Here is a 27,098-nt window from a genome sequence, read left to right as displayed (position 1 = left end):
TGTCTTTACTTCAGCCCAGTTATTCTGGCTTTCTTTCCAACCATGCTACATAAACTTCTTTCTTCAAGAGGTTGGCAGTTTCTTGCTATTTTTAAATCCATTTGGCCAGTTTAACTCCTGCTATGCTTGCCTTCACTGTAGTAATTGATTATTGACCAGTCTTGAAATATTTTGAATTCATGGTTTTCATTGACAACCTCTTCTCTTCTCTTTTTATTACTCTGGCCAGTTCTAATCCATTCTTTCTCTGTTTCATTTTCTTCTGCCGATTGTCTATATGTTTTATCCCCAGGATCCTTTACTTGATCATCTCTTGGTTTTATATGCTTATCCTAGTTTCTCTTACCTTCCCCGGCTTTGACTCTCACTGATATGCTAATGACTTCTAGCACACACCTTTTTTTATGAATTTGACTTCCTATTACACGTTTCCATTTAAATGGCCCATTGCCACCTCAAATCCAAAACCAAACTTACCGATCTCTTTAAATTTTGTTTTCCTCCTTTAATTCTCTTACATATATTTTAATGGCATCCTTATCCACCATCTCCCAAGCTGAAAACTCAGAGTAGTGTTCATCTCTTCTTTCTTTCCCATCACTTCTTTCACATCTAACTAGCATTAAAGTCTAACTAGCATAAAAGTCTTTAGGAGGGAGTCTGCCAATTCTCCCTCCTAAAAGGCTCACAATTTTGTCACATCCTCTCTATCGCGTTTGCTTTAATTCAAGCCCTATTTTGCTGTTGACCTCAGTGTTCAGTCTCTAAGTCCTCTGTCTCTGCTGTGCTAAAATTATCTTTCCGTAACTATCTTTCATAATGCCTTAATTTTTTAAAAGACTTTACCCATTGCCCCTTGAAAAATTTTCCAGTTCCTTAGCATGGACAGGCATGTTCCTCATGGACCCAACATTCTTCTCTCATGCCCTTCCCTGTACCCTTTGCTTCACCCATGTAATCTTTTGAAACACCCTAGCATCTTATCTTCTTTGGCATCTTCCTGCCCTTTGAAACTTACCTACTTTTCCTATACCTAAATGACCTTCTCCTACCCTTGCTGACTAACTCATTCGTTCAACAAAAATTAAATGCCTTTTGTGAGCTCTCATAGGTTTGTAGTTATTAGTTACAATCCAGCTCAACTTCTGTTATTCCTTGAAGCTATCTTGGGTTTCTGCACACAATACGTAGTATATTATACTAAAGCACACATTTTTTCCTTATTTATCTTTAAAACTGATATTAATTTAGGACTGTTTACATCATTAAAATAGTATTGTGAAAGCATTAACTGAGTGAAAAGAGAAGCATTGTGGCTAGCATCAAAACGGCAAGGAGATTTTTGAGAGAGGTAAGGAATACTTGTAATAAATGAGCTGTTGTCCAAAGAAAGAGAATTAGAATTGCAAATGCTCATAAGTGGCAGAAGTATGGATTTCTGTCCATGTCTTCGCCTTCTTTATTCCTGAGGATCCCTGACACATATTATTGTCAGTGTCTCCTAAGTATTTCCCACTTGGTTAGCTCTCTGCCATATGGGTTTATCCTAAACACCCTTATTTAGTTATCCCCAGAATAATCTGTTTTTCTCAAATCAACAACGCCCAATATAGTCAGAAAGACTTTTCCATGTATAATGGCTCCCAAACATGTTCCCACTATTCCCTTTTCCCAAACATACGGCTTAACTTTGGTATGTTTTTTCTTTCCCAAATCTAGTAATTTTTGTGTGCGTTCATTCAGTCTTTACAAGTTTGTGTTTCTTTGTTGTCTATTATCTAGTCTGATTTTTTTTCCCCAAGCCCATTTATATATTCCTTTGAATGTCAGATTCTCCCATGGCCTGGGTAACAGAAGCCATCATTGATTCCAGTTCAGTTTTTACACAAAAAGCTTTACTTTTTTTTTTTTTTTTAATATTATGTCTAATTATATTGAGCTGTTTTGAAGATGTATTTGCTTCATTTCTGCCTGTTATATAGTATTTTAAATAATGCTACTAAGATTTCTTGCCAAACAACTGAGTTTTTTATCTTTTATCTTTTTAATATTTTCCCAAAGTTAGTGGTTTTATTCTTCTAATAGACATCATATTTCATATAAATATGCTTATTGAAAATATACTGTGGTAAAAAATGTTTGTGCAATTGATTCATGTGCTTTATTTTTACTTGAAAACATGTTCTTTCACTTCCTCTATTATTAGTTTGGATTCTTAGTAATTGAAGATCATATCCTATATTGTAAGCAGCTGCTGAGGAAACTCATAGAATATTATTCTTGAATAGAAACTGTTTTTTTTTTCTCTTATCAGTAATCTTGTAACAGACTTACTTTGCTTTAGTTTTCAAGCAGTGATTAAAAGGATGAATACAAATCCCATATTTAAAATTAATATGTTGTTCTAATTTTGATAACCAAATATATTTTAAAAACTAGTGCTTCACACTTATATAGCACCTGTATATTGGTAGAGTTCACCTAGTTTTATACATTGCTAGAGATGCAGAGTATCTAACAGATTAACCCTTAGGGATTTACTCATTTGTCAAGACTGTCGCAGTGATTATAATCTTAATTTTTTTTAATTAGCCATTATTTAGAGGACAGGATAATGAGTGTTAAACAAAAAGGACGTGCTTAATGTAGGATAGTCTTTTCTATCAAAATGTCATAGTTATTTTAATCTTATTTTACTTGAGAATTCAAAATATAATAATTTTAGTATCTCTTTTAAATCTTTGAGATTTTCATTTTTACTATCTAGGCTTTGAAATTACAAATATAAAAGTTAATAGACTATGCTATTCTCTAAACCCCCATTAATAAACATTTTGTAAAAGTGGTGTACACAATGTAAATGGGAAATCATTAAAGTTTCTCCCTGTATATTTTTTATGCATATTGTACTAAATGCAATATTTTACCAACTGTTCAATGTGTGTTTAACCAATGGCAAAATAGGTAGGTTTAAAAAACAGTTATTAATTTTATAGTATAGATTACAATTAGTGGATATAATATGCTGGATGATAACTATAACAAATAACTTTGTCATAATGTGAAAATTCAAGTCATCAAATATGAGATCATCATCATATTTTTCATTGTTTTAAAACTTAGTTTATCATTGGTTGTTGTCAGTTGCTTACTTAAGGTTCATTGGCTATGTTGGTTCTTAGAAAAACTGTTAAAAGAAACTTCTGCTTTTAAGAAGCAATATGTAACTTCTTATCCTTTTCCAGGATATGGAAAAATGAAATAAACAATACAAATACTTTCAAAGTTTTACCTCATCCTTCTTTTGTTTACACGGCTAAATTCCATCCAGCTGTAAGAGAGCTGGTAGTTACAGGATGCTATGATTCCATGATACGGATATGGAAAGTTGAGATGAGCGAGGATTCTGCCATGTTGGTCCGACAGTTTGACGTTCACAAAAGTTTTATCAACTCACTTTGTTTTGATACTGAAGGTATGTCAGAGAGTATGAATGAAGACCAGCTATGTGAAGAATTTTTTTTACCAGAATAATAGTTATCGAGGCTTGAGAGGGTTATGTACTGATGATTGTGCATATTTAGGTGTATGCTTGTTTTGCAGGTCATATGATAGATTTGACATTGAAGGAGTTCTGTTTGTAATTTTTAAGTTACTCTTAAATATTTAAAATTGCATAAATATATTTCTTTGGACTGGTGATTATCATTCTTACTTTCTTTCAAGAACCTTAAAATTTGCAAACATATAGAAGGGAAATATGCAATTATTTAAAGTAAGAATAATATAGTGGCTGGGCGCTGTGGCTCATGCCTGTAATCCCAACACTTTGGGAGGCCAAGATGGGTTGATCACGAGGTCCGGAGACCAAGACCATCCTGGCTAACATGGTGAAACACCATCTCTACTAAAAATACAAAAAATTAGCTGGGTGTGGTGCTGGGTGCCTGTAGTCCCAGCTACTTGGGAGGCTGAGGCAGGAGAATCGCTTTGAACGTGGGAGGTAGAGGTTGCAGTGAGCTGAGATCGCGCTACTGCACTCCAGCCTGGGTGACAGAGTGAGACTCTGTCTCAAAAAAAAAGAATAATGTAGTATGTCTTAAAGATGTAAAACATAAATCATTTTATTATCTGAAAGAATAAAGAAATTTATTATATCTATTAAATAGTCACTTTTTACATAATTTCAGAGACTAGGCATGTAGGCTGTCACTATAATTAATTGGCATGGGATCCAGATCAAAAGGATAATACTGCTGATTTACTCAGTTCAGCTGTAGGGATGTTAATAAATTTAGAACATATTCAGGAAAGAAAGGTATCTGAAAACTAACTCTGTCATAATAGCAGTAGTTCAGATTGTAAAAGAGACATAAAGACTTTCTTCAACTATTTGGCCGTAAGATACCCAAATGTGCAAAAAAAAAAAAAAAAAAAAAGAAATTGGTCCATTTTACTCCAATGGGTAGAGGTGGGCCAAAGCTGTAGAAGGTAGATTTTCTTCGTTCAGAATTACAAAGAATATTTTAATACAGGAAGCAGTTCACCAATTGAATAGCTGTTTTGTAAAATACTGAATTCACAGTTGCTGAACAGCCGTCTGTTAGTGGTGGTGGTTGAGATATTCCTGAGTGGGTATGAAGTTGAACTTTCTGAGGTCTGTCAACTTTAAGATGACTTGACTCCAAAGAATTGATGTTAAATTGGAATACCTGTTATTTATTATTTTATTCATTTCCTGATCATTTAATGAGTTTCTACTGGGTCTCAGGTATTATGCTAACACTATGTATTAGAATATAGGTATTTTTCTAGGACTCCAAAACAGATTTATAGGTTAATAAAGTGAGAAATAATGTTACATGTAGGATGGTTCAAATAATTTGGCTTTGGAATATGAGCCATATACACATGTACTGAGAGGCTCATTTCTTTTTGTAGTTAAATTCAGGTAAGTGACAAAGGGAAATAAGTCATCAAAAATAATTTAAAAGAGTAAAGAATTCATTTAAAGATAATTGTGGTTTGTTTGTGAGTTGCATTTTGATTTTTGACTTTTTTAAACTGAAATACCTTTTAATAGCCCTTCAATTCTTTGACTGTTTTACTGGGGTATGGTTTCCCCCAGTCTCCTATTATTTGTTTCTAACTCTGAGACATTCATAAGTGAGTAATCTTGTTTTTTAAATAGGTCATCATATGTATTCAGGAGACTGTACAGGGGTGATTGTTGTTTGGAATACCTATGTCAAGGTTAATGATTTGGAACATTCAGTGCGCCACTGGACTATAAATAAGGTATAAAATCATATTTTATATTATGGGATTTAATTAAAGAAGTTGGAAAACTCCAGTCACATGACTTTAAGATAGAATGTCAGGACATTCTGTTCTCTCATTTCAAAAAATTAACACCTTTCCTTTTTTTTTTTTTTTTTTTTTTTTTGAGACGGAGTCTTGCTCTGTCACCCAAGGCTGGAGTGCAGTGGCCGGATCTCAGCTCACTGCAAGCTCCTCCTCTCGGGTTCACGCCATTCACGCCATTCTCCTGCCTCAGCCTCCCGAGTAGCTGGGACTACAGGCACCCGCCACTTCGCCTGGCTAGTTTTTTGTATTTTTTAGTAGAGACGGGGTTTCACCGTGTTAGCCAGGATGGTCTCGATCTCCTGACCTCATGATCCGCCCGTCTCGGCCTCCCAAAGTGCTGGGATTACAGGCTTGAGCCACCGCGCCCGGCCAACACTTTTTCTTAGTCAGTTATCTATAATTAATTAGCACACCCTCCTGGTGGCTGATTGATGATGTAATGACTTAGTGAAGATTTTTAAAATTTCGGCCAGATGTTAGTTTCACTTTTTTATATCCCATTTGCACTGTGGCATTCAGTAATCCATTGGGTGACATTTATGCTAAAATGAGATGTATGTTATATTACCATCGATAAGTAATAATTTATATTTTCTGTTATATCCTTTTTCCTTGGTCCAATAACATCTCTAAAAACAGTGTTCTTAGTACTTTGTCAACACTGGTGTCTTTCAGAGTTATGTAATTATTATGAAAGTCTGTCATTTAATCACAATAATTATTTCATTTGAAATTTGCTAAATGGAAACAAATGAATAAGTTCTTTCATTGGGGGCTGGAGTGTTTTTAAGACAGCTTGTAAAGCAGTTTTGTTAGTGTACATTTTTTACTTTTTATTTAAAAACACAAATGAATCATTAAACTTGAATTTGTTTTATATAAATTGATCCAGTTTCTGCCTAACATATTATACCTTTTTCTTCCATTTTTCTTAATAATGACAGTAGTTGAAAAAAGACACCCTAAGTGAAAAATAATTTTCATGAATTTTAGTTAAATCCATTGAGTCTGTCAGATCTGTTGAAAAAGCATTTCATCTGTTGTTAGAAATTCTTATCTAAATAAGAATAGAAACTTGAAAATTAATAATACATGTGGTTTTGAATTTATAAAAATTGGAAACTTCTTACATGATTTTAAACAAAAAATTTAATGTTACAAGATGTGTTTGTTGGAAGTGCTTCTTGTTTGGGATTGACTAAATTTTGGGAAAGTGAACATACTACAAAAACGCATAATAATTAAATGTGCATTTACACATTGCATAACAACACAAAAATACAGTTCATCAGCTTTATTTTCAACCCTAAACTGAAGTTACTCAGAATCCTTTTGCTAACAATTATAAAGCATCCTATACTGCAGAATTGGAAAAGATATTTTAAGATTAATTTTGTACCCCCAAAAACGTTTAACATTAGATTAACTTTTCATTAGTAGTATTTTTTTTTTATCATTTTAGGAAATTAAAGAAACTGAGTTTAAGGGAATTCCAATAAGTTATTTGGAGGTTCATCCCAATGGAAAACGTTTGTTAATTCATACCAAAGACAGTACTTTGAGAATTATGGATCTCCGGATGTAAGTATATTTCAGTATTGACAGGATAAGTACTCACAGAATAAGTAATGAATTAAATTATATTTATAAAATTCGGTAGTGGTTCTCAACTAGGCAGTGTCCCCACACTCACCAAGGAATGTGTGGCAGTATGTGGAGATTTTTTTTTTTATGTTACTTCCAGTATCTAATGAGTAGAGATCAAAAATATTGCTAAGCATCCTACAGCCCATAGGACAGTCTCCCTAAAACAATTATCCAGCCCTAAATGTGAATAGTTCTGAGGCTGAAATGTAGTTAGTTGCTTTTATTTTCACAATTAAAAAAAAAGAAACTTCTACCTTCAACAATGATATTGATTGATACTGATATTATCACTATGATACTGTTACAGCATTAGTATAATATGATATAACAACAAGGCAGGGCTTGTGATTTATACATCCTTGTTTTTTTCCTTTATTTCCAAATAATGGTGAACATAGGGAAATATTCTTCCTGTAAAAGGTAGAAGCAGCGTTCTGGGAAAATCAGCATGGACTTCTAGTGCATTTTTGTTTGGTGTTAGAGATGGTAATAGTGCCTGCCTGGCACAAAGTATGTGCTGAAATGGTGTTTACTATTTTTTCGTGAGTGCAAAAATATGGAAGACTATGTACCATATTTAGCAGATGGTTTAATAATATGTTTTATCTAATTTTTTTCAGAGATCAAATATTCCTTGTATTATTTTTAAAATTCATCAGATAGAAGACTATATGAATATAAAAATTCTATCCATTATTTTAGTAACCAGCTCAAATGCTATCCATAGTCTCTCTTTCTCCGTAGCTAGAATTAATTTCTCTTGTCCAAGTTTGGGGTGCGGTGGCTCAAGCCTGTAATCCCAGCACTTTGGGAGGCCGAGACAGGCGGATCACGAGGTCTGGAGATCGAGACCATCCTGGCTAATACAGTGAAACCCCGCCTCTACTAAAAAAATACAAAAAACTAGCCGGGCGAGGTGGCGGGCGCCTGTGGTCCCAGCTACTCAGGAGGCTGAGGCAGGAGAATGGCGTGAACTCGGGAGGCGGAGCTTGCAGTGAGCTGAGATCCGGCCACTGCACTCCAGCCTGGGCGACAGAGCAAGACTTCGTCTCAAAAAAAAAAAAAAAAAAAAAAGAAAAGAACTTTTCTGTTTGTCTTTTGCAGTACTTTCTACATCCACCTTCTATTTTACATTGACATGTTTCTCCTCTCTTGCTAAATTATAAACTCCCTGGGCTCTTGGGACTAGCTCTCCTTTATTCTGCATCCATTATATTATAGAATGTCTCCCATATGACAGATTCTCAAAAAATGTTTGTTGAATGGAAATTAAGTATTTAAGAGAAAATATTATACCACCAGTCATTTACATGATTAAGACAGTTACATTTGTAACATCTTTTCTGCTTGTAGATTAGTAGCAAGGAAATTTGTAGGAGCAGCAAATTATCGGGAGAAGATTCATAGTACTTTGACTCCATGTGGGACTTTTCTGTTTGCTGGAAGTGAGGATGGTATAGTGTATGTTTGGAACCCAGAAACAGGTGAGTATTTATTGAACTTTAAAAATCGTTTGGGGAGGTACAGGGCTTTGAAGAAGTGTGAAAATTCTACCATTTTTATGGAATAATTTTCAAGGAAATTCTGCTTTCGGGTTTTCAATTATGTTTTTTAAGATTAGAAAGCCTTCAGAGGAACTTCACTACAGCCTAAACTTGTATTAAATTTTGTTCTCTATTGCTTTAATATCTTTATGGATTTAGAATTTCACATTATAATTCAAGGTTTGTTCTTTCATGGCCTATGAGACATTGCTGATCTTAGAAAATCGTTTAATGGAGACTAACACAAAGTACAAAATGTTACCAGCTGAATTTGGAATATAATTAGGTAGACAAATTGTTAAACATCTATAATATATTTTCATTAGTAACAGAAACATACCTGTGAAAGTTTTGATATCTGAAACTTAAATAGCAAGTTACCTGAATTACTGCAATTCAGTTTTTTTCCAATAAACAATTACATTGGGAGGCTCATTTGTACCTCACCTTTGCTTTTCAAAAGAAAATCTAAAGCTACATGAATGTTTTTAATAAGAAATTGAGAGAATTTCATAAAACTAACTTTAAAATTTCTTTAATGAACAGTATTTGATTTTTTCCTTGTTTATTTTTGTATTCTTTCTGTTAGGCATTTTGACTAGTCAGCTAACTTAGGCTTTTGTTTGAATGTTTCCTGTACTGTGTTTTGGTGCTTTAGCATCAATTCAGTAGCGTTGTCTCCCTCACTTTCAATAAATGAACCTAGATTCTTTGCTTTTTGATTCCTGACTGATTTTCCTGCGTTCCACAGATCTCTGCTTTGGACATCTTTTAGGCCCGAGTCATAAGTATCTTTCAAGCAAATGGGTAGCTCAAACAGCATCTGGGGGGAAAAAAAAAAATGGAAAAGTTAATCCTTCACCAAAACTCACCCAACTAGAGTTTCTTTAGTTTTAGAGTCCTGTAATTTCTCCCGTAGTTCTACCCAGAGTTCTCTGTCATTTGGAGTTTGCTTAGCTCTGTCCAATCTCCAATCTCAGAGTCATATACCTCTCTGCTTCCTTCTGTGCCCTTTGTCTTTCTTTCATGCCTTGAAAACCTCATTGAAGAGGTAGAAAGTAGAAAGAGGAGGGTCAAGGAAATGTAAAATAAAGATAATTTCTACATTGTTACTCAAACATTTTTAAATATTTGAGGTTTTCACATAAATAATATGAACATTACTATATTTTCTAATAAATGGCAGAATAATCTTGTAACAAGATTTATCTGATATAGATACGCTCTGATAAACATTTTTTAATCTCTCTTTTTATTTAGGAGAACAAGTAGCCATGTATTCTGACTTGCCATTCAAGTCACCTGTTCGAGACATTTCTTATCATCCATTTGAAAATATGGTTGCATTCTGTGCATTTGGGCAAAATGAGCCAATTCTTCTGTATATTTATGATTTCCACGGTAAGTCCACCACTTGGTAAGTAAAGAATTTTTAGAGTAACATTTACATTTAGACTAAACGAGGAATCTGTCTGCCATTTAAATACTGACCAAAGTACACCTAATAATTGTGCCCTTCCGTTGGAATCACAGAAAGCTGGCCACCAGTTTCTTTGTAAATCAATTTAAATAAATAGAATTTACCTAAAAATTATTTGGAATATGTTAACTAAATTTAAGATGTAAATAACACTTAGGAAATACAGATCTTTAATGTTTTCGGTTGACTATTGAGTTAATATTTTTATCCTATGTTCTTAACTAAAGCATATAGTTTTAATAAGTTGTAGTTTTGAGAGTTTCTTAACATAAAAAGTAGGGGGAAAATCACATGTCAGTGAAAACATCACCTGGAATTAGAAATCTAATGTCTTTCAGGTCTGCAATTACACTATTCTAACATTCTGAGAAATAATAAGGAAATAAAAAGTTTGGATACCTTATTTTTCAGGGACAGTATGGTATTTTAATAATTCTTTGAATTTATGCTGGTTTTCATATATTTCTTTAATTTCTGTCCTGAAATTAGAATTCCACTCTTCTATATTATACTGTTAGTGCTGTCATTCTCAAAATTGCATTTCTGTTTTCTTCATATATTCTTGTACAAAAATGAAAAGTCTTCGTTAGTTTCTTTGATTTGCTTATGGAAAGCTAAGTGTATTAAGTTAATATAGATTGAATTGATTAATGGTTGTGATAAATACTAAGTTGTTAGGCAATTAAGTTATAAATCTGAAGTCCTTGATCACAGTATGGATTATATTATGCCTTCCTGGGTGAATTATGCAAGGAAAAAAATGTTTTCTAGCATAATTTATTGTAAAATCAAGATTTAATCTTATTTTAAAGAACTTTATAGAGAAGAAATCATTTCTGCAACACATACTCAGATTTATAGAACACTATTACTAATGGTGGAATTGTCAACCAACACAGTACCATTTACTGTTACAAGCAGATGTTAGCAAAAATAAGCACTGCCTGATTATAGGAAAAAACAGATGGATTCCTCAAATCATTCAATGTCCAAATCTGGTGTCTAGTTTCAACATGTATCCTGAAACAGTTCTCTCTTTGTACCCACTCTAAATATTCACATAAATGAAGAGTTATACCAAAGTACTTTATATTTGGAACTGTTATACAGGAAATAGGCAGCACAGTTATTTCCTCAGACTCTTAAGAGATTTTACAATAGTCTTCATTCAATTTCCAATTTGCTTTTTATGCCTTTGAAATTTTCACTACACATACACATTAAAGTTCCACTCTATCTTTTCTTCAAGCAATTTATTTTTTGTCACTGACAGAGGATTTTATCATCAGATTAGCCCAGGATAGTTAGGTTTGCCAATTTGGTTTTTAGGCAATAAGCATGGAAGTCCATTCTAGAGGCATAGTAGTAGAAAGAGCTAAGCATTTTAGGAGTCCAAAAAAACGGGGTTTAGGCTCTATTCTCTTCCTCTAGTGACCTTGCACAAGCGTCTTTCCTGAAGCTCCATTTTCGTATCTATTAAAAGGTACTACAGTACTAGTACCTGTCCTACCTAAGAGAGGTATTTGTGAAGATACTGTGAGACCATGACTGTGAAAGTACTGGGTAAATTGATAAGCACAGTATTGAAACAAAAGATAAAATGGGTTGTTATGCTTATCCAACCAGTATACACTTGACTATATGTAAGAATTTCTGTTTTAATATGCTGATAAGCATCTCTACGTAGAAAGGAGTTGAAGAGTTTTTTTCTCCTCTCTTTTACTCTGTTGATCAGTCTTTTATTTATTAAAGTATGTTTCTTTCCAGGTCAATTTATTAGAGTATAAATGCATAAAATTAAAAACATAATGTTATTTCCACACTATCTTAATGTGCAAGAGGAAGGATTTCCATGAGCATTTTAGAAATTAAAATATTCAAATAATAGGCACATTAAATTAAAATTATTTGTGCAATATATCACAAACACAATTTTTGATATGCAAACACACCTTTACAAACAAATTAAAACTCAAAAATGTTTCAACACATTCTCCCAACTTGTTGCTATTTTTAAAAAGAGGAAGCTTAGGAAGAAGTTAAGTAATCTTAAGACATCTAAGATTTAGCAGAGTTCTTGTGAATGGTATAGATCCATAAGAAAAGTGTAATGTTTATGACTGACCTATTAGAGTTTTGTCTATTTTATTTTTTAATACAGGAATATTTTGCTCATAATGTTTTGTTTGAAAATAAAGTTTACATATGGCTTTACATAAATATTTTAATAGTATAAAATTCAAAAAAACACAAAAGACTTCAGAGATTTTTAAGTGGTGTTTTTAAAAATTATCAGATAATTTTCAAGGAAAATGGAGCAAGCTTATTTTTTTTATAAGCTAAACAAGCTGTGAATGAGACCACAGTGGTAACTAAATGTATCATCCATCTTTCAGTTCTAGCAAAATCTGTGAAGAGTTAGCAAGCATCTTTCCCTGGTAAACATATGTTCAGGTTGTGGTCTTTCGGGTCTTTCATTCTACTGACTTTTTGCTTTTTTTGGTAAGAAATATGATTTTTACTTTCAGGAGGCAGTTTTATTTGCCTGATGTTGAAAGGGTTAATCATCCAGTAATACAAAATTTAGTCACAGGGTACCACAAATAATGTACTTTTAGGATTCCCATAATAACAGAGCACTAGTCAGAGAAACGGCTTCTACTGAATTAAATTCATGAAGCTAGACTTCAGTTAATGTTTTGTTATTAATCAATATTTATTCACCTCGGTCTCTAGGATATTGTTCTAAATTTAATAATAATTTTGGTTAATACTTCCATAGCATTTTCTTTGTTCCTGGTACTGTTTTTAAGTTTCTGCAATAATCTTGTGACATAGGGGCTGTTATCCTCACTTTACAGGGGCCATGGCTTTAAATCAATGCAGTTTGCTCCTGGAGTCCATGCTCTCATTTGCTACACTAAATTTCCTTTTCAGCACATTTCTTGAAATATTAGTTTCTAAATGTCTAATAATCAAACCTTGTTTTTTCTACAGTACAGTTTTTTCTATGTTTCTCTGTGGAGTATGTAGTTTCCTTGTATTTTCTATACTTTGTAAGAAGCAAAGATGGAAGCTTGTTCATCTTTTTCCTACTAGTACCTACCCAGAATACTGACACATAATAAATGCGCATGTAGTGTTTTCAGTGGAGTCAAGTCTAATTTGGGAAGTTCTCAACATTATTTGATAATTCTACGTAATAAGGCTGATTTTTCACTAGGTGGCAATGTCTCCTCTGAACCAGTATTAACTCTGGAGTGCTTTGTAGTCATAGTATCTTAGACAAGACAAATCTTTATTAAGCACCTATTGTGTGTCAAGTTGAGCTGTGCTATGAAACGCAGGAATCAGACTCAGATTACCATTCTTTTTTCTAGTCCTTTGTACTTCCTAGTTAGTTGATTACATCTGTAAAAGAAATTTAAACCAAAAAGCAGTTTCTGCTACTGACATGATTTTATTAATACATTTCATATTAATTAATGATAGCCTACATTGTCATTATTAACAAACATTTTTTATATTGTGACACATTTTACCAGAGTTCAGGGCAACATGTACCTTTAGTTTCCTATAAAATTTGTTATTTAACTGGCTCATTGCCTAGAAGCATGTGGTATTTATAATGCCATATGTCTAACATAGTACCTGTCTTATTACTAATATGCAATAAATGAATAAATGTTGGGATTAACAATTACAAATCCTGTAGAATAGCATTTTTCCCTTAAATTTTATAAAAATGTATACTGAGAGGCATCATGAGTTAGTAAATTTGGGGCTAATCACAGTGGTAGTAGTAGCTCATATTTATCAAGCATGTAATGTGTCTCCCACGCTTAGGAGCATTTTACATCCGTTATCTCATACCATCCTTCTAAAACTCTTCAGTGTAGGTCCCATTATTATCTTCATTTTGCAGATGATGAAACGGAGGCACAGAGAAAACAATAATTTTCCTAAAGTAACACGGTAGTAAAGCCACCATTAGGTTCTAAGCTGACTCCAGAGTCCATGTTCTTAATGTATTAAGCTATCTGTCTTAGGCATTTATTTAGTCTTTGCATTTCCTGATCATGAAGTAAATTTAAAAGGTAGCTAAATATTCCTATGGTAAAATGTGTTGTTGGTTTTCAATTTCAGCATTTAGGAGAACCCCTGTAAGAAAGAAAGTTTGCTTAGCTAGTATTATTAATAGTTCACTCCTGGCCGGGCGCGGTGGCTCAAGCCTGTAATCCCAGCACTTTGGGAGGCCGAGGCGGGTGGATCGCGAGGTCAGGAGATCGAGACCATCCTGGCTAACATGGTGAAACCCCGTCTCTACTAAAAATACAAAAAACTAGCCGGGCGTGGTGGCGGGCGCCTGTAGTCCCAGCTACTCGGAGGCTGAGGCAGGAGAATGGCGTGAACCCGGGAGGCGGAGCTTGCAGTGAGCCGAGATCGCGCCACTGCACTCCAGCCTGGGTGACACAGCGCGAGACTCCGTCTCAAAAAAAAAAAAAAAAAAAAAAATAGTTCACTCCTTTAAAAATGTGGGAGGTGGCTGGGTGTGGTGGCTCACACCTGTAATCTCAGCACTTTGGGAGGCTGACGCAGGAGGATCGCTTGAGGCCAGGAGTTTGAGACCAAACTGAGCAACATAGTGAGACCTCATCTCTACATACATACATATGTACATACATACATACATACATAAAAAAAATAAAAATTTGAGGAGTAACATAATTATGGTGTAATAAGCCATTATGTTCTTAATATAGTTTAAAATACAAATATTCTTTAGTATATAGCATTAATTTTTTTTTTCTTGAGACAGGGTCTCCACTCTGTTACCCAGGCTGGAGTGCAGTAGCATAATCACAGCTCACTGCAGCCTCAACCTCCTGGGCTCAAGCGGTCCTCCAACCTCAGCCTCCCTAGTAGCTGGGACCACAGGATACTCAGTTAATTTCTTGTGTGTATTTTTTGTAGAGACAGGGTTTTGCCATGTTTGAGATGAGCCTAGGCCTGGTCTCAAGTGATCCGCTCACCCTAGTCTCCCAAAGTGCTGGGATTACAGGCGTGAGCCACCATGCCTGGCCTCATTACATTTTAATATAACTCCTTTTACAATATTTTTGAAATAAGATAATGTCTAGTAGAAATAAATTTAATACCCACAGTTTTATGTACAATATAGGTACAATGTAGTGGTTTTCTATATTGGAGATAGCTATTTGTATGTATTTATTTGTAATACCATGTACATACAGTATATCTACAAATGTAGAAATACATTTGTTTTCAATATTCTATATGGCATTCATTTCTAATACGAATAATTCAAAAGCACATTCAGATATCATAATTCTCATATGAGATTATATCATTAAAATATAACTAATAGTAGGGCAGAATTTTAAACATTTATTTTTAGCCTGGTAGGAGAAATTAAAAGATAGAAATGCCACATTTTAAGACATGCCAAAACTACCTATTTCTTGGTTATATGCTGAAGTACCTATTTTAATATTATTCACATAATAGGTACTTTGATTTGAGAGTTTATGTCATTCAAGACCTCAAAACATATGGAAAATTTAGTCAATTTGATAGTATTGAGCATAAACCAGAGCCCTGAATTCCTCTTTAAGGCATTTGTTAAAATGCTTACAGTGGTGTTTTTAATTGCACTAATGCATGAATGATACGATGTAAAATAGACAACAACAAAGACTGGAGGAAGAGAGCGCTGGCATTCTAGACAAAATACTGCCACTCTCTGTTTGACCCTGGTCAGATGATTTACCTTTCTGCACCTGTTTTTTTTTTCCACTTGTATAATTAGAATAGCATCTATTCTATCTTATATCAATATTTTTATCAAAGGATAAAATGAAACTATAAAATGAGGCATGAAGCATAAATACAGGCGTACCTCGTTTTACTGGTCTTTGCTTTATTATGCTTCATAGATATTGCGTTTTCTACAAATGAAGTTTTGTGGCAATTCTATGTTAAGCCAGTCTATTGGTGCCATTTTTCCAACATTGTGTGCTCACTTTGTGTGTCTCTGTCACATTTTCATAATTCTCAAAATATTTCAAACCTTTTCATTATTATATCTGTTATGGTGATCTGTGATGAGTGCTCTTTGATGTTACAGTTGTAATTGCTTTGGGGCACCACAAACTGTACCCATATAAGATGGCAAACTTAATTGATAAATGTTGTAAGTGTTCTGACTGACCCACCCACCAGCCATTCTCCCATTTCTCTCCCTCTCTTCAGGCCTCCCTCTTCTCTGAGACACAGTATTGAAATTAGGCCAGTTAATAACCCTGCAGTGGCCTCTAAGTATTCAAGTGAAAGGAAGAATTGCACATCTCTCATTTTAAATCAAAAGGTAGAAGTGATTAAGCTCAGTGAGGAAGGCATGGAGAAAGCTGAGATAGGGCAAAGGCTAAGACTTTTGTGCCATATAGTTAGCCAAGTTGTGAATGCAAAGGAAAAGTTCTTCATCAGTGAACACACAAATGACAGGAAAGTAAGACAGCCTTATTGCTGATATGGACAAAGTTTTCGTGATCTGGATAGAAGATCAAACCAGCCACAGTACCCCCTTATGCCAGAGCCTAATCTAGAGCAAGGCCTCTAACTCTCTTAAAGTCTACAAAGGCTGCGAGAGGTGAGGAAGCTGCAGGAGAAAAGTTTGAAACTAGCAGAGGCTCATTTATGAGGTTTAAGGAAGGTAGCCATCTCCATAACATTAAAGTGCAAGGTGAAGCAACAAGTGGTGATGTAGAAGCTGTGGCAAGTTATCCAGAAGATCTAGCTGAGATCATTGATGAAAGTGGCTACAGTAAACCACATGTTTTTGATGGAGATGAAGCAGCTTTCTATTGGAAGAAGATGCCCTCCAGTAGATTCATAGCTAGAGAGGAGAAGTCAAACCTGGCTTCAGAGCATTAAAGAACAGCCTACTGGTTGTGGCAGCTCATGCCTGTAATCTCAGCACTTTGAGAGGCGGAGGTGGGCGGATCACTTGAGGTCAGGAGATTGAGACCAGCCTGGCCAACATGGTGAAATCCTCTGTCTACTAAAAATACAAAAGTTAGCCAGATATGGTGGCATGCGCCTGTAATGCCAGCTACTTGAGAGGCTGAGGCAGGGGAATTGCTTGAACCCAGGAGGCAGAGGTTGCAGTGAGCCAGGATCACACCATTGCACTTCAGCCTGGGTGACAGAGTGAGAGTTCGTCTCAAAAAAACAAAAAAACAAAAAACGACAGGCTGACTCTTTTGTTAGGGCTAAGGCAGCTGACGATTTGAAGTTTAAGTCAACGCTCATGGACTATTCCAAAAATCCTAGATCTCTTAAGAATTACACTACATTAGACCTCTTCAAGGAGAACTGCAAACCACTGCTCAGGAAAATAAGAGAGGACAGAAACAAATGGAAAAACATTCCATGCTCATGGATAGGAAGAATCAATATATGAAAATGGCCATACTTCCCAAAGTAATTTATAGATTCAATCCTATCCCCATCAAATTACCATTGACTTTCTTCACAGAATTAGAAAAAACTACTTTAAGGCCAGGCACGGTGGCTCATGCCTGTAATCTCAGCACTTTGGGAGGCCGAGGCAGGCAGATCATGATGTCAAGAGATCGAGACCACCCTGGCCAACATGATGAAACCCCATCTCTACTAAAAATACAAAAATTAGCCACGCGTGGTGGTGGGCGCCTATAATCCCAGCTACTCAGGAGGCTGAGGCAGGAGAATCGCTTGAACCTGGGAGGCAAGGAGGTTGCAGTGAGCCAAGATGGCACAACTGCACTCCAGCCTGGGTGACAGTGAGATCTGGTCTCAAAAAAAAAAAAAGAAAAAAATGAAAACTACTTTTAAATTTCATATGAAACCAAAAAAAGAGCCCATATAGCCAAGACAATCCTAAGCCAAAAGAACGAAGCTGGAGGCATCATGCTACCTGACTTCAAACTATACTACAAGGCTACAGTAATCAAAACAGCATGGTATTGGTACCAAAACAGATACCTAGAGCAATGGAACAGAACAGAGGCCTCAGAAATAACGCCACACATCTACAACCATCAGATCTTTGACAAAGCTAACAAAAACAAGCAATGGGGAAAGGATTTCCTATTTAATAAATGACATTGGGAAAACTGGCTAGCCGTATGCAGAAAACGGAAACTGGACCCCTTCCTTACACCTTATACAAAAATTAACTCAACATGGATTAAAGACTTAAACATAACACCTAAAATGATAAAAACCCTAGAAGAAAACCTAGGCAGTACCATTCAGAACATAGGCATGGGCAAAGACTTCATGACTAAAACACCAAAAGCAATGGCAACAAAAGCCAAAACTGACAAATGGGATCTAATTAAACTAAAGAGCTTCTGCACAGCAAAAGAAACTGTCGTCAGAATGAATAGGCAACCTACAGAATGGGAGAAAATTTTTGCAATCTATCTATCTGACAAAGGGCTTAAACAAATATACAAGAAAAAAACAACCCCATCAAAAAGTGGGCAAAGGATATAAACAGACTCTTCTCAAAAGAGGACATTTATGTGGACAACAAACATGAAACAAAGCTCATCATCACTGGTCATTAGAGAAATGCAAATGAAAATCACAGTGAGATGCTATCTCACGCCAGTTAGAATGGCAAGTATTAAGTCAGGAAACAACAGATGCTGGAGAGGATGTGGAGAAATAGGAACACTTTTACACTGTGAACAATGTTCACAGCATCTTCACCAGGAGTAGATTCTGTCTCAAGGAACGACTTTCTTTGCTCATCCATTCTAGTTTGATAATGAGATTGCAGTAATTCATTCACATCTTCAGGCTCTACTTCTAATTCTAGTTCTCTTGCTATTTTCACCAAATCTGCAGTCACTTCCTTCACTGAAGTCTTGAAGCCCTCAAAGTCATCCATGGGGGTTGGAATGTGCTTCTTTCAAACTTCTGTTAGTGTCCGCATTTTGACCTCCTCTTATGAATCATGAATGTTCTTAATGGCATTTAGAAAGGTGAATTCTTTCCAGGTTTTCAATGTACTTTGCCCAGCTCCATGAGAGGAATCACTATCTATGTCAGCTATGGACTTATGAAATGTATTTCTTAAATAGTAGGATGTAGAAGTCAAAATTACTCCTTGATCCATGGGCTTCAGAATGGATGCTGTGTTAGCAGGTATGAAAACAACATTCATCTCTTTGGACATTTCCATTCGAACTCTTGGATGACCAGGTGCATTGTGAATGAGAAGTGATATTTTGAAAGAAATATTTTTTTCTGACTGGTAAGTCACAACAGTGGGCCTAAAATGTATAGTAAATCGTGTTGTAAATGAATGTGCTATCATCGAGGCTTTGCTGTTCCATTTATAGAGCAGAGGAGATGTAGTGTAATTCTATTTTTTAAATTATTATTATACTTTAAGTTCTGGGATACATGTGTAGAACATGCAGGTTTGTTACATAGGTATACACGTGCCATGGTGGTTTGCTGCACCCATCAACCCCATCAACCCGTCATCTACATTAGGTATTTCTCCTAATGCTCTCCTTCCCCTAGCCCCCATCCCTTGAAAGGCCCCGGTTTGTGATGTCCCCCTTCCTGTGTCCATGTGTTCTCATTGTTCGACTCCGACTTATGAGTGAAAACATGCGGCGTTGGTTTTTTGTCCTTGCGATAGTTTGCTGAGAGTGATGGTTTCCAGCTTCATCCATGTCCCTGCAAAGGACATGAACTCATCCTTTTTTATGGCTGCATAGTATTACGTGGTATATATGTGCCATATTTTCTTTATCCAGTCTGTCATTGATGGACATATGGGTTGGTTCCAAGTCTTTGCTATTGTGAATAGTGCCGCAGTAAACATACGTGTGCATGTGTCTTTATAGTAGAATGATTTATAATCCTTTGGGTATATACCCAGTAATGGGATGGCTGGGTCAAATGTTATTTCTGGTTCTAGATCCTTGAGGAATCACCACACTGTCTTCCACAATGGTTGAACTAGTAGTTTACAGTCCCACCAACAGTGTAAAAATGTTCCTGTTTCTCCACATCCTCTCCAGCACCTGTTGTTTCCTGACTTTTTAATGATCACCATTCTAACTAGTGTGAGATGGTATCTCATTGTGGTTTTGATTTGCATTTCTCTGATGGCCAGTGATGATGATCATTTTTTCATGTGTCTGTTGGCTACATAAATGTCTTCTTTTGAGAAGTATCTGTTCGTATCCTTCACCCACTTTTTGATGGGGTTGTTTTTTTCTTGTAAATTTGTTTAAGTTCTTTGTAGATTCTGGATATTAGCCCTCTGTCAGATGAGTAGATTGCAAAAATTTTCTCCCATTCTGTAGGTTGCCTGTTCACTCTGATGGTAGTTTCTTTTGCTGTGCAGAAGCTCTTTAGTTTAATTAGATCCTATTTGTCAATTTTGGCTTTTGTTGCCATAGATTTTGGTGTTTTAGACATGAAGTCCTTGCCCATGCCTATGTCCTGAATGGTATTGCCTAGGTTTTCTTCTAGGGTTTTTATGGTTTTAGGTCTAACATTTAAGTCTTTAATCCATCTTGAATTAATTTTTGTATAAAGTGTAATGCGTTGATTTTTTAGACATAATGCTATTGCACACTTAATAGACTACAGTATAGTGTAACGATAACTTTTATATGCACTGGAAAATTAAAAACATATGACTTTCTTTATTGAGATATATGCTTTATTGCGGTAGTCTGAAACCAAACCCGCTATATCTCTGAGTAATGCCTGGGTTATTAGAGTTCATGAACTAGGCTGCAGTTGGGAAATTGTAGCTATTCTCTGTAGCAGGGTATGCATGACACATTTTCAGTTGGATAACATTCTGTGTGATGATTGATAATGGAATAGGAACCAACAAGAGCAGAATAGCATGTACTGCAGGGGTTTGCAGATAGTTGATTCAATTTTGATATCCAGCTAATCAATTTGCCAGATGCTGGTAGATGCTGTCTCATTTGATTAGCTGTAAGACTTGAATCTGCTGCACATTACTATATAGATTTTGAACAGTTTTATTGGTAATATTTCAGAGTTCTAATTGACTTACAAGGTATGTTGAGGAAATATAGAATTGCTAACAGGCCCTGAAACACAGGCTACCAGAATTGAAGTGTTAGTCTATAGAACTTCTTGGATCCATCAATTCAGTATCTCAAGATTAGCTGAAGGAGGAACAAGTCAGGCCAGATAAAATACAAAAAAAAAAAAAAAAAATTCTGAGTCCTGAACATTCACTAGAGAAAGAGATGTTTCTTTTGTTAGATGTTGGAGAAAGACAAGGAGAATGCTATGTAACTGCTAAGTGCTGGGAAACTAAGTAGAACTACCAGCTTATAGGAATGATATTATAACTGGAAATACAATAGTTCATAGCTAAATAAATTAGGTATCCAGTAAGATGACCATATACAGTAACAGGACTATATATAGTGAAATGTCTTGAACAAAGGAATTAAATGGTGAACCAAAAGGGAATCTTATTGTTAATATAATGTAAGAGAAAGAATATGTTGTGATTCCAGGTTCACTTTATTATAAAGTCAATAATGTAAGTACATAGATTGTAATAATAGCAAACTTTGCATTTGCTTCAAACTCAAAGGGCAGTGGATTAAAATATCTTATTTCCTCCATCCTTCCTCCTGTAAAGATAAAAATCTCTTGAGAAAACCACATTATTTTTTCATAATTGTTTAACTCAAGAACATACACAAAAGCACCAAGCTTCTTATATAAATCAAAGGAGTGTCCATCATAAAAACATTTTAAGAATTTTTTAGTTTTGTAAAATATTGAATCCCAAATGATAGCCTATTAGAAGTAAATTTAGAAGGGTTTTGATAGATATAACATTTCTTGAAGCAAATGTAGTTGCCACCTCTGTGCTCTCATCATCTGTCCATTCCTCTGCTATACCACTTAGCACCTTGCAGTAATTTTTTTCTCCTTCGGAAGGTCGAAACCTCAAGTGGGGCCAGTGTCTGTATTCCCAGAACCTGCTTAGTGCATAGTACATGACAGCTCTTCAAAAAGTGAGGAGAAGATGGGAGTGAGACTGTTAAAATTATGAGTTTTAAAGATATCAGGTTAGATTAGAGCTAAATTTTAAACATGCAAAGTTAACACAAAAAGTAATGATAAAGTGAAGAAATAGTTATTTAATTGCAAAATTATACTCCAGCCGTGGCCTATGTGAAAGTGTTTTAGAAACCCCTGAAATGTTAAAAGCATAGAGCTTGGAGGAATATCAGAAGTCACCTACAACCTAGTAATATTTCTCAATGAAATAATCTGTATAGTCTGATACAAATTGATATATATATTTGTGGAGGCTGGAGGAGGGGGAAGAGCACAAGAACTTGTGAACAGCATCTGTTTCTAGTGTCTGAGAAACTAAGTCTTTATGAATATTTCTGCAGATTTTTTTTTGTGGCTGCCTTCACAGAACTAAAGGTGTTAAAGATAAAATAGGGTGTTTAGTTTGACCCCTTGAATACCAGTCAGTTGACTTTTGTATAGAGAATTTCCTTTAGCTGACAAAAACAAGTATTCATAATGGTTTGTATTTATTTCTGTTATCTACTTCCATTTGGGCCATTTTAATCCTTCTGAAAGGCGTATCAATACCTGGAAAAATAAGAAAGAGATAAATAATTAGGCTTTGCTTTTTGTTACTTTTTTTCCAGTTAAAAATGTCATTTTTAAGAAAGAAATATAATACATGTTTAGCATTTTATAATACTTAGAAAATAGTTTGAGAAAAAGAGTAAAATGAAAAATACTGAAATCTTACTAACCTATATAACTGTTGCTTACTTAGGTGTATGTGCTTCTGGGCCATTTCTGTGCATGTTCACTCACTCAAATTAAAATGAAATCATGGTTGGTAGGTACACAATCTCAGAGAAAATACAGGGAGTTAAAAAATGTCATTAAATAATTAAACCCAGTTTTATTTTCCATTCATAGCAGCAAAACACAATTAAATGTTGAAAGGACAATTTTTAAAAGCAAATAAGACAAAGATCATGAAACATGATATGCATTTGTTGATTTATTTATTCCTGAAACCCACCTACTGTTAAACATTCCAAATTCCAGTTCATGGAGCACTTATTTTCTTTTACAGTTTTAAAGTTTCTCTTGTTCTGTAAGCAGTCTTTGAATAGTTGAGGTTAAATAAGTGTTCTGATTGTTTTGGAGAAAAGTTCAAAATGTGTAATGAAAAATAATAGTCAAATCCATAACAGTCTACAGAGAAATGGCTACACTTCTGTTTAAAAACAGTAATTAGTACTGAGGAATGTACATCACTAAAAGGGTGGAGTGTAACCAGGTCCTCTCCCTTGATGATATCCTTTGGTACTCACTACTGTCAAGGTCTGCATGGAGAGAACACCAATTATTATTGAGCTGTTCTTCATTTAGTGTGCCTAAATGAAATAGTACATGAATATAAAGATCAGAGACCTAATATTGTTTATATGCATCATCTCAGACTCATAGTTGGTGAAACCAAGGCTGGTAACTTGAAAAAATGGTTGTCTTTTTGTGTATATTGTCTATTGTTTTATAAATTATTTTTTTTCCAATGAATAATATATTATGAGCAGTTTTCCATTGTGATAATTACATTTCTATACATAATTTTAGTGGATAAATTCCCTTTCATTAAATGAATATACTGTACTTTAAACAACTGTTGTGGTGCAATTACACTGTTACGTCTTTTTCAACATTTAAATAGTGCTTCAGTACACACCTAGCTACCCTTAACATTCCTTGGGAAATAATATCTTGAGGTACAGTGGGTCAGTTAAACAGGCAGAAAAAAAAAAAGGCACTTTCTAATTTGCATTTTTATTACTAATTACTTTAATTTTTAATGAGGTTATATTTTTGTTGGAGACATAGTTCTTTTGTGAATATTCTTTAATGGTTCTTTGCCCATGTTTCTGTTCGATTATTAATCTTTAGTGGATTTCATGAGAACTCTGCATAGTAAGAATAATTACCCCTTTCATTACAATTTTTTCTTTTTTTTTTTTGGTGAATGGCTTTATTGAGGTATAATTGACATATTATAAACTGAACATATTTAAATGTACTGTCTGATGTTCAGGCATTTATACACCTGGGAGACCATTGCCTCAATCAAGATAATGAACATATTCGTCATCCCAAGAAATTACTTTGTGCCCTTTTGCGTTCTGTTCCTTCCTCACCCTTAGCCCAGGCAACCACTATAAATTAGTTTGCGTTTTCCAGAATTGTGTGTAAGTGAAACTGTATATATCATGTACTCTTTTTTTCATCTGGCTCCTTTCACTTATAAGTACTTTGATAAATCTGTGTTTCAGCATTTATCAGTAATTTATTCTTTATATTGTTGGGTGTTGTTTAATTGTATGGCTGTGCCACACAATGTTTGTTTATCCATTCACCTGTTAATGGACATTGGGGTTGTATCCAGGTTTTAGGTATTACAAATAAAGCTTCTCCAAATATTCATATACAAGTCTTTGTATGGTCATATGCTTTCATTTCTCTTGGATAAATTTCTAGGAGTAGAAGGGCTGGATCATATTGCAGATGTATGTTTGGCTTCTTAAGAAGCTGCCAGACTATTTTCTGAAGTGGTTATGCCGTTTAACATTTGACATTCCCACCATTAGTGTATCAGTGTACTTGCCAACTTTGAAATGGCCAGTCTTTGAAGAATTTTTGGTTCTTAATTATTTGTATATAGACATATAGAGAATTTTTGTGTTTTGATCGCATCTCCTACAACATTGCTAAAGTCAATTCTAGTGCCTTGTTTTTTTAGATTCCATTTAGAATTTTTACACAGATGTGTAAAAAATTTTTACACAGATGTGGAGCCAGGACTTGAAAGAATTTTAGCCATTCTAATATACTTGTAGTGCTATTTTATTGTGGTTTTAATTTGCTTTTCCCTAATGACTAACGATGTTGAGCACCTTTTTTTGCATGCTTGTCATCCATATAGCTTCTTCAGTAAATTGTCTTTTCAAATCTTTTGTCTATTTTTTAAATTGTCCTGTTTGTTTTCTGATTATTGAGTTTTGAGATTTATTTGTGTTTTCTGTGTACAAGTATTTATCAGTCAGATGATTTGCAGGTTGTTTCTCCCCAGTCTGGTTTGTTTTCTAATTGTCTTAACAATTTAAAAAACAGAAGTTTGAAATTTTGATGAAGTTCAAATTATCAGTTTGTTCTTTTATGCATTTTAGTGTTGTATCTAAGAAATCTTTGCCTAACCCAAGTTCACAAAAGTGTTCTCTGTTTTTTTCTAGAAGTCTTATAGATTTAGGTTTTACATTTAGATCTGTAGTTCATTTTGAGTTACTTTGGTACATGTTGTAAAGTATGGATCAAAGTTCATTTTTTTCACATATGAATATCCAACTATTCTAACACCATTTGTTGGCAAAACTGTCTTTTCTCCACTGAATGGCCTTTATACTTTGTCTATACACCCTGGGCACTTTGTACTATTCTGTTGATCTATTTATTTATCTTTATGCCAGTAGCAAACTGTGTGGATTACTGTAGCTTTATAAGATTTGAAGTCAGGTTTTCTGTTCTTTTTCAAAGTTGTTTTGGCTGTTCTAGGTAATATTCATTTCCATGTCGATTTTAGAATTTATTTTACAATTTCTCCGAAAATAACCTGCTGGAATTTTGAGTGGGACTGCATTGAATCTTCAGATCATTTGGGAAGAATTTACATCTTACCAGTATTGCGTATGCCACCCAGTGAATACAATGACAAATTGCTTTGTCAGTTTCTCTCAGCAGTATTTTTAGTTTTCAGTGTACAGGTCTTTCACATTTTTCATCCTTTTTTTTCTCCAAAGTATATCATGTTTTTTATGCCATAGTAAATGGCATATGTATTTTTTTATTTTCAATTTTTGGTTCTTAATTACTTGTATATAGACATATAGAGAATTTTTGTGTTTTGATCTCATCTCCTACAACATTGCTAAAGTCAATTCTAGTGCCTTGTTTTTTTAGATTCCATTTAGAATTTTTACACAGATGTGGAGCCAGGACTTCAAAGTGAGAACCTCCTTAAATTTTGCTGCCTGTGTGCTTCACTTGCCTTACTCCACTTTAGCTCTAGCTAGACAATCATGTCTGCAAAGAAAGACTTTTTTTTTTTTCTTTTATACAGTTTGTCCTTTTCTTGGTAGTTTCAAGCAGCAGAGTAAATCTAGTCCCTACTCCATTTTGGTCAAAAATAGAAGAATGCTATTACGTCATTTCCTTTTCAATTTTTATTGTAGTAGTTTATTTATATATTTAAGTCTTAAATATGATTTTAAAAATCACATTAGCTCTGTCGTCCAGTCTGCACTGGAATGCAGTGGCAGCCTTGACCTCCACTCTCAAGCAATCCTCCCACCTCAGCCTCCTCAGTAGCTGGAAACTACAGGCACATGGCACCCTGCCCGATTAATTTTTCAATATTTTGTAGAAACAGGGTCTCGCTGTCTTGCCAGGGCTGGTCTCAAACTCCTAGGCTCAAATGATCCTCCCACCTCAACCTCCCAGAGTGCCAGGATTAAGGCTTGAGACACCGTGCCTGGCCAGTTTTTTTTTATTTTAATGAAGACTCTTTAAATGTTCATGTTACAAAATCTGTTCATTGGTCCATAAGAATGTTGACAATTATTAACCTTTTCTGACTCATGTAATCCTTCGATAGATAACCTGATAAAAATTATGAATCAGCTTTCCAGCAACGCTTATATAAACACACGCACATTTCCATAGTAATTTCAGTAGTCCATAGACTCACTGAACGTTCATCCATTGATTCCATATTATCATTCCCTGTTTTGAGATTTCTTTCTCTCATGTCATGTTTAGGAAGGCTTTCCATTTAAAGATTATATAACTAAGGAAATACTTTTTTAAATGTTGAGTTTATATATTTTTTCTCCTTTTTA

At 34.7% G+C, this 27,098-nt stretch overlaps 1 protein-coding gene across 35 annotated transcripts in view; it reads left to right on the top strand.

Moving 5' to 3' along the window:
* The window catches only part of AHI1 (Abelson helper integration site 1), a 223,579-nt gene that overhangs the window by 65,331 nt on the left and 131,150 nt on the right, over nt 1-27,098 (top strand). For all 35 annotated transcript variants that reach the window (XR_010586256.2, XR_010586255.2, XR_012433460.1 and 32 more), the window contains 5 exons: nt 3,246-3,475; nt 5,192-5,298; nt 6,830-6,948; nt 8,368-8,498; nt 9,819-9,959. Coding sequence is in view for 24 of the 35 variants with exons in the window: in XM_074037078.1 (XP_073893179.1) it covers nt 3,246-3,475; nt 5,192-5,298; nt 6,830-6,948; nt 8,368-8,498; nt 9,819-9,959 (728 nt within the window). In the remaining 11 variants the exon portion in view is untranslated. The remainder of the gene's footprint in view (nt 1-3,245; nt 3,476-5,191; nt 5,299-6,829; nt 6,949-8,367; nt 8,499-9,818; nt 9,960-27,098) is intronic.

Source organism: Macaca fascicularis, chromosome 4, assembly GCF_037993035.2.
Source record: "Macaca fascicularis isolate 582-1 chromosome 4, T2T-MFA8v1.1".
Classification (NCBI taxonomy): Eukaryota; Metazoa; Chordata; class Mammalia; order Primates; family Cercopithecidae; genus Macaca; species Macaca fascicularis.
Note: the sequence above shows the minus strand (reverse complement) of the source record. Positions and strands in the feature narration are given on the sequence as shown.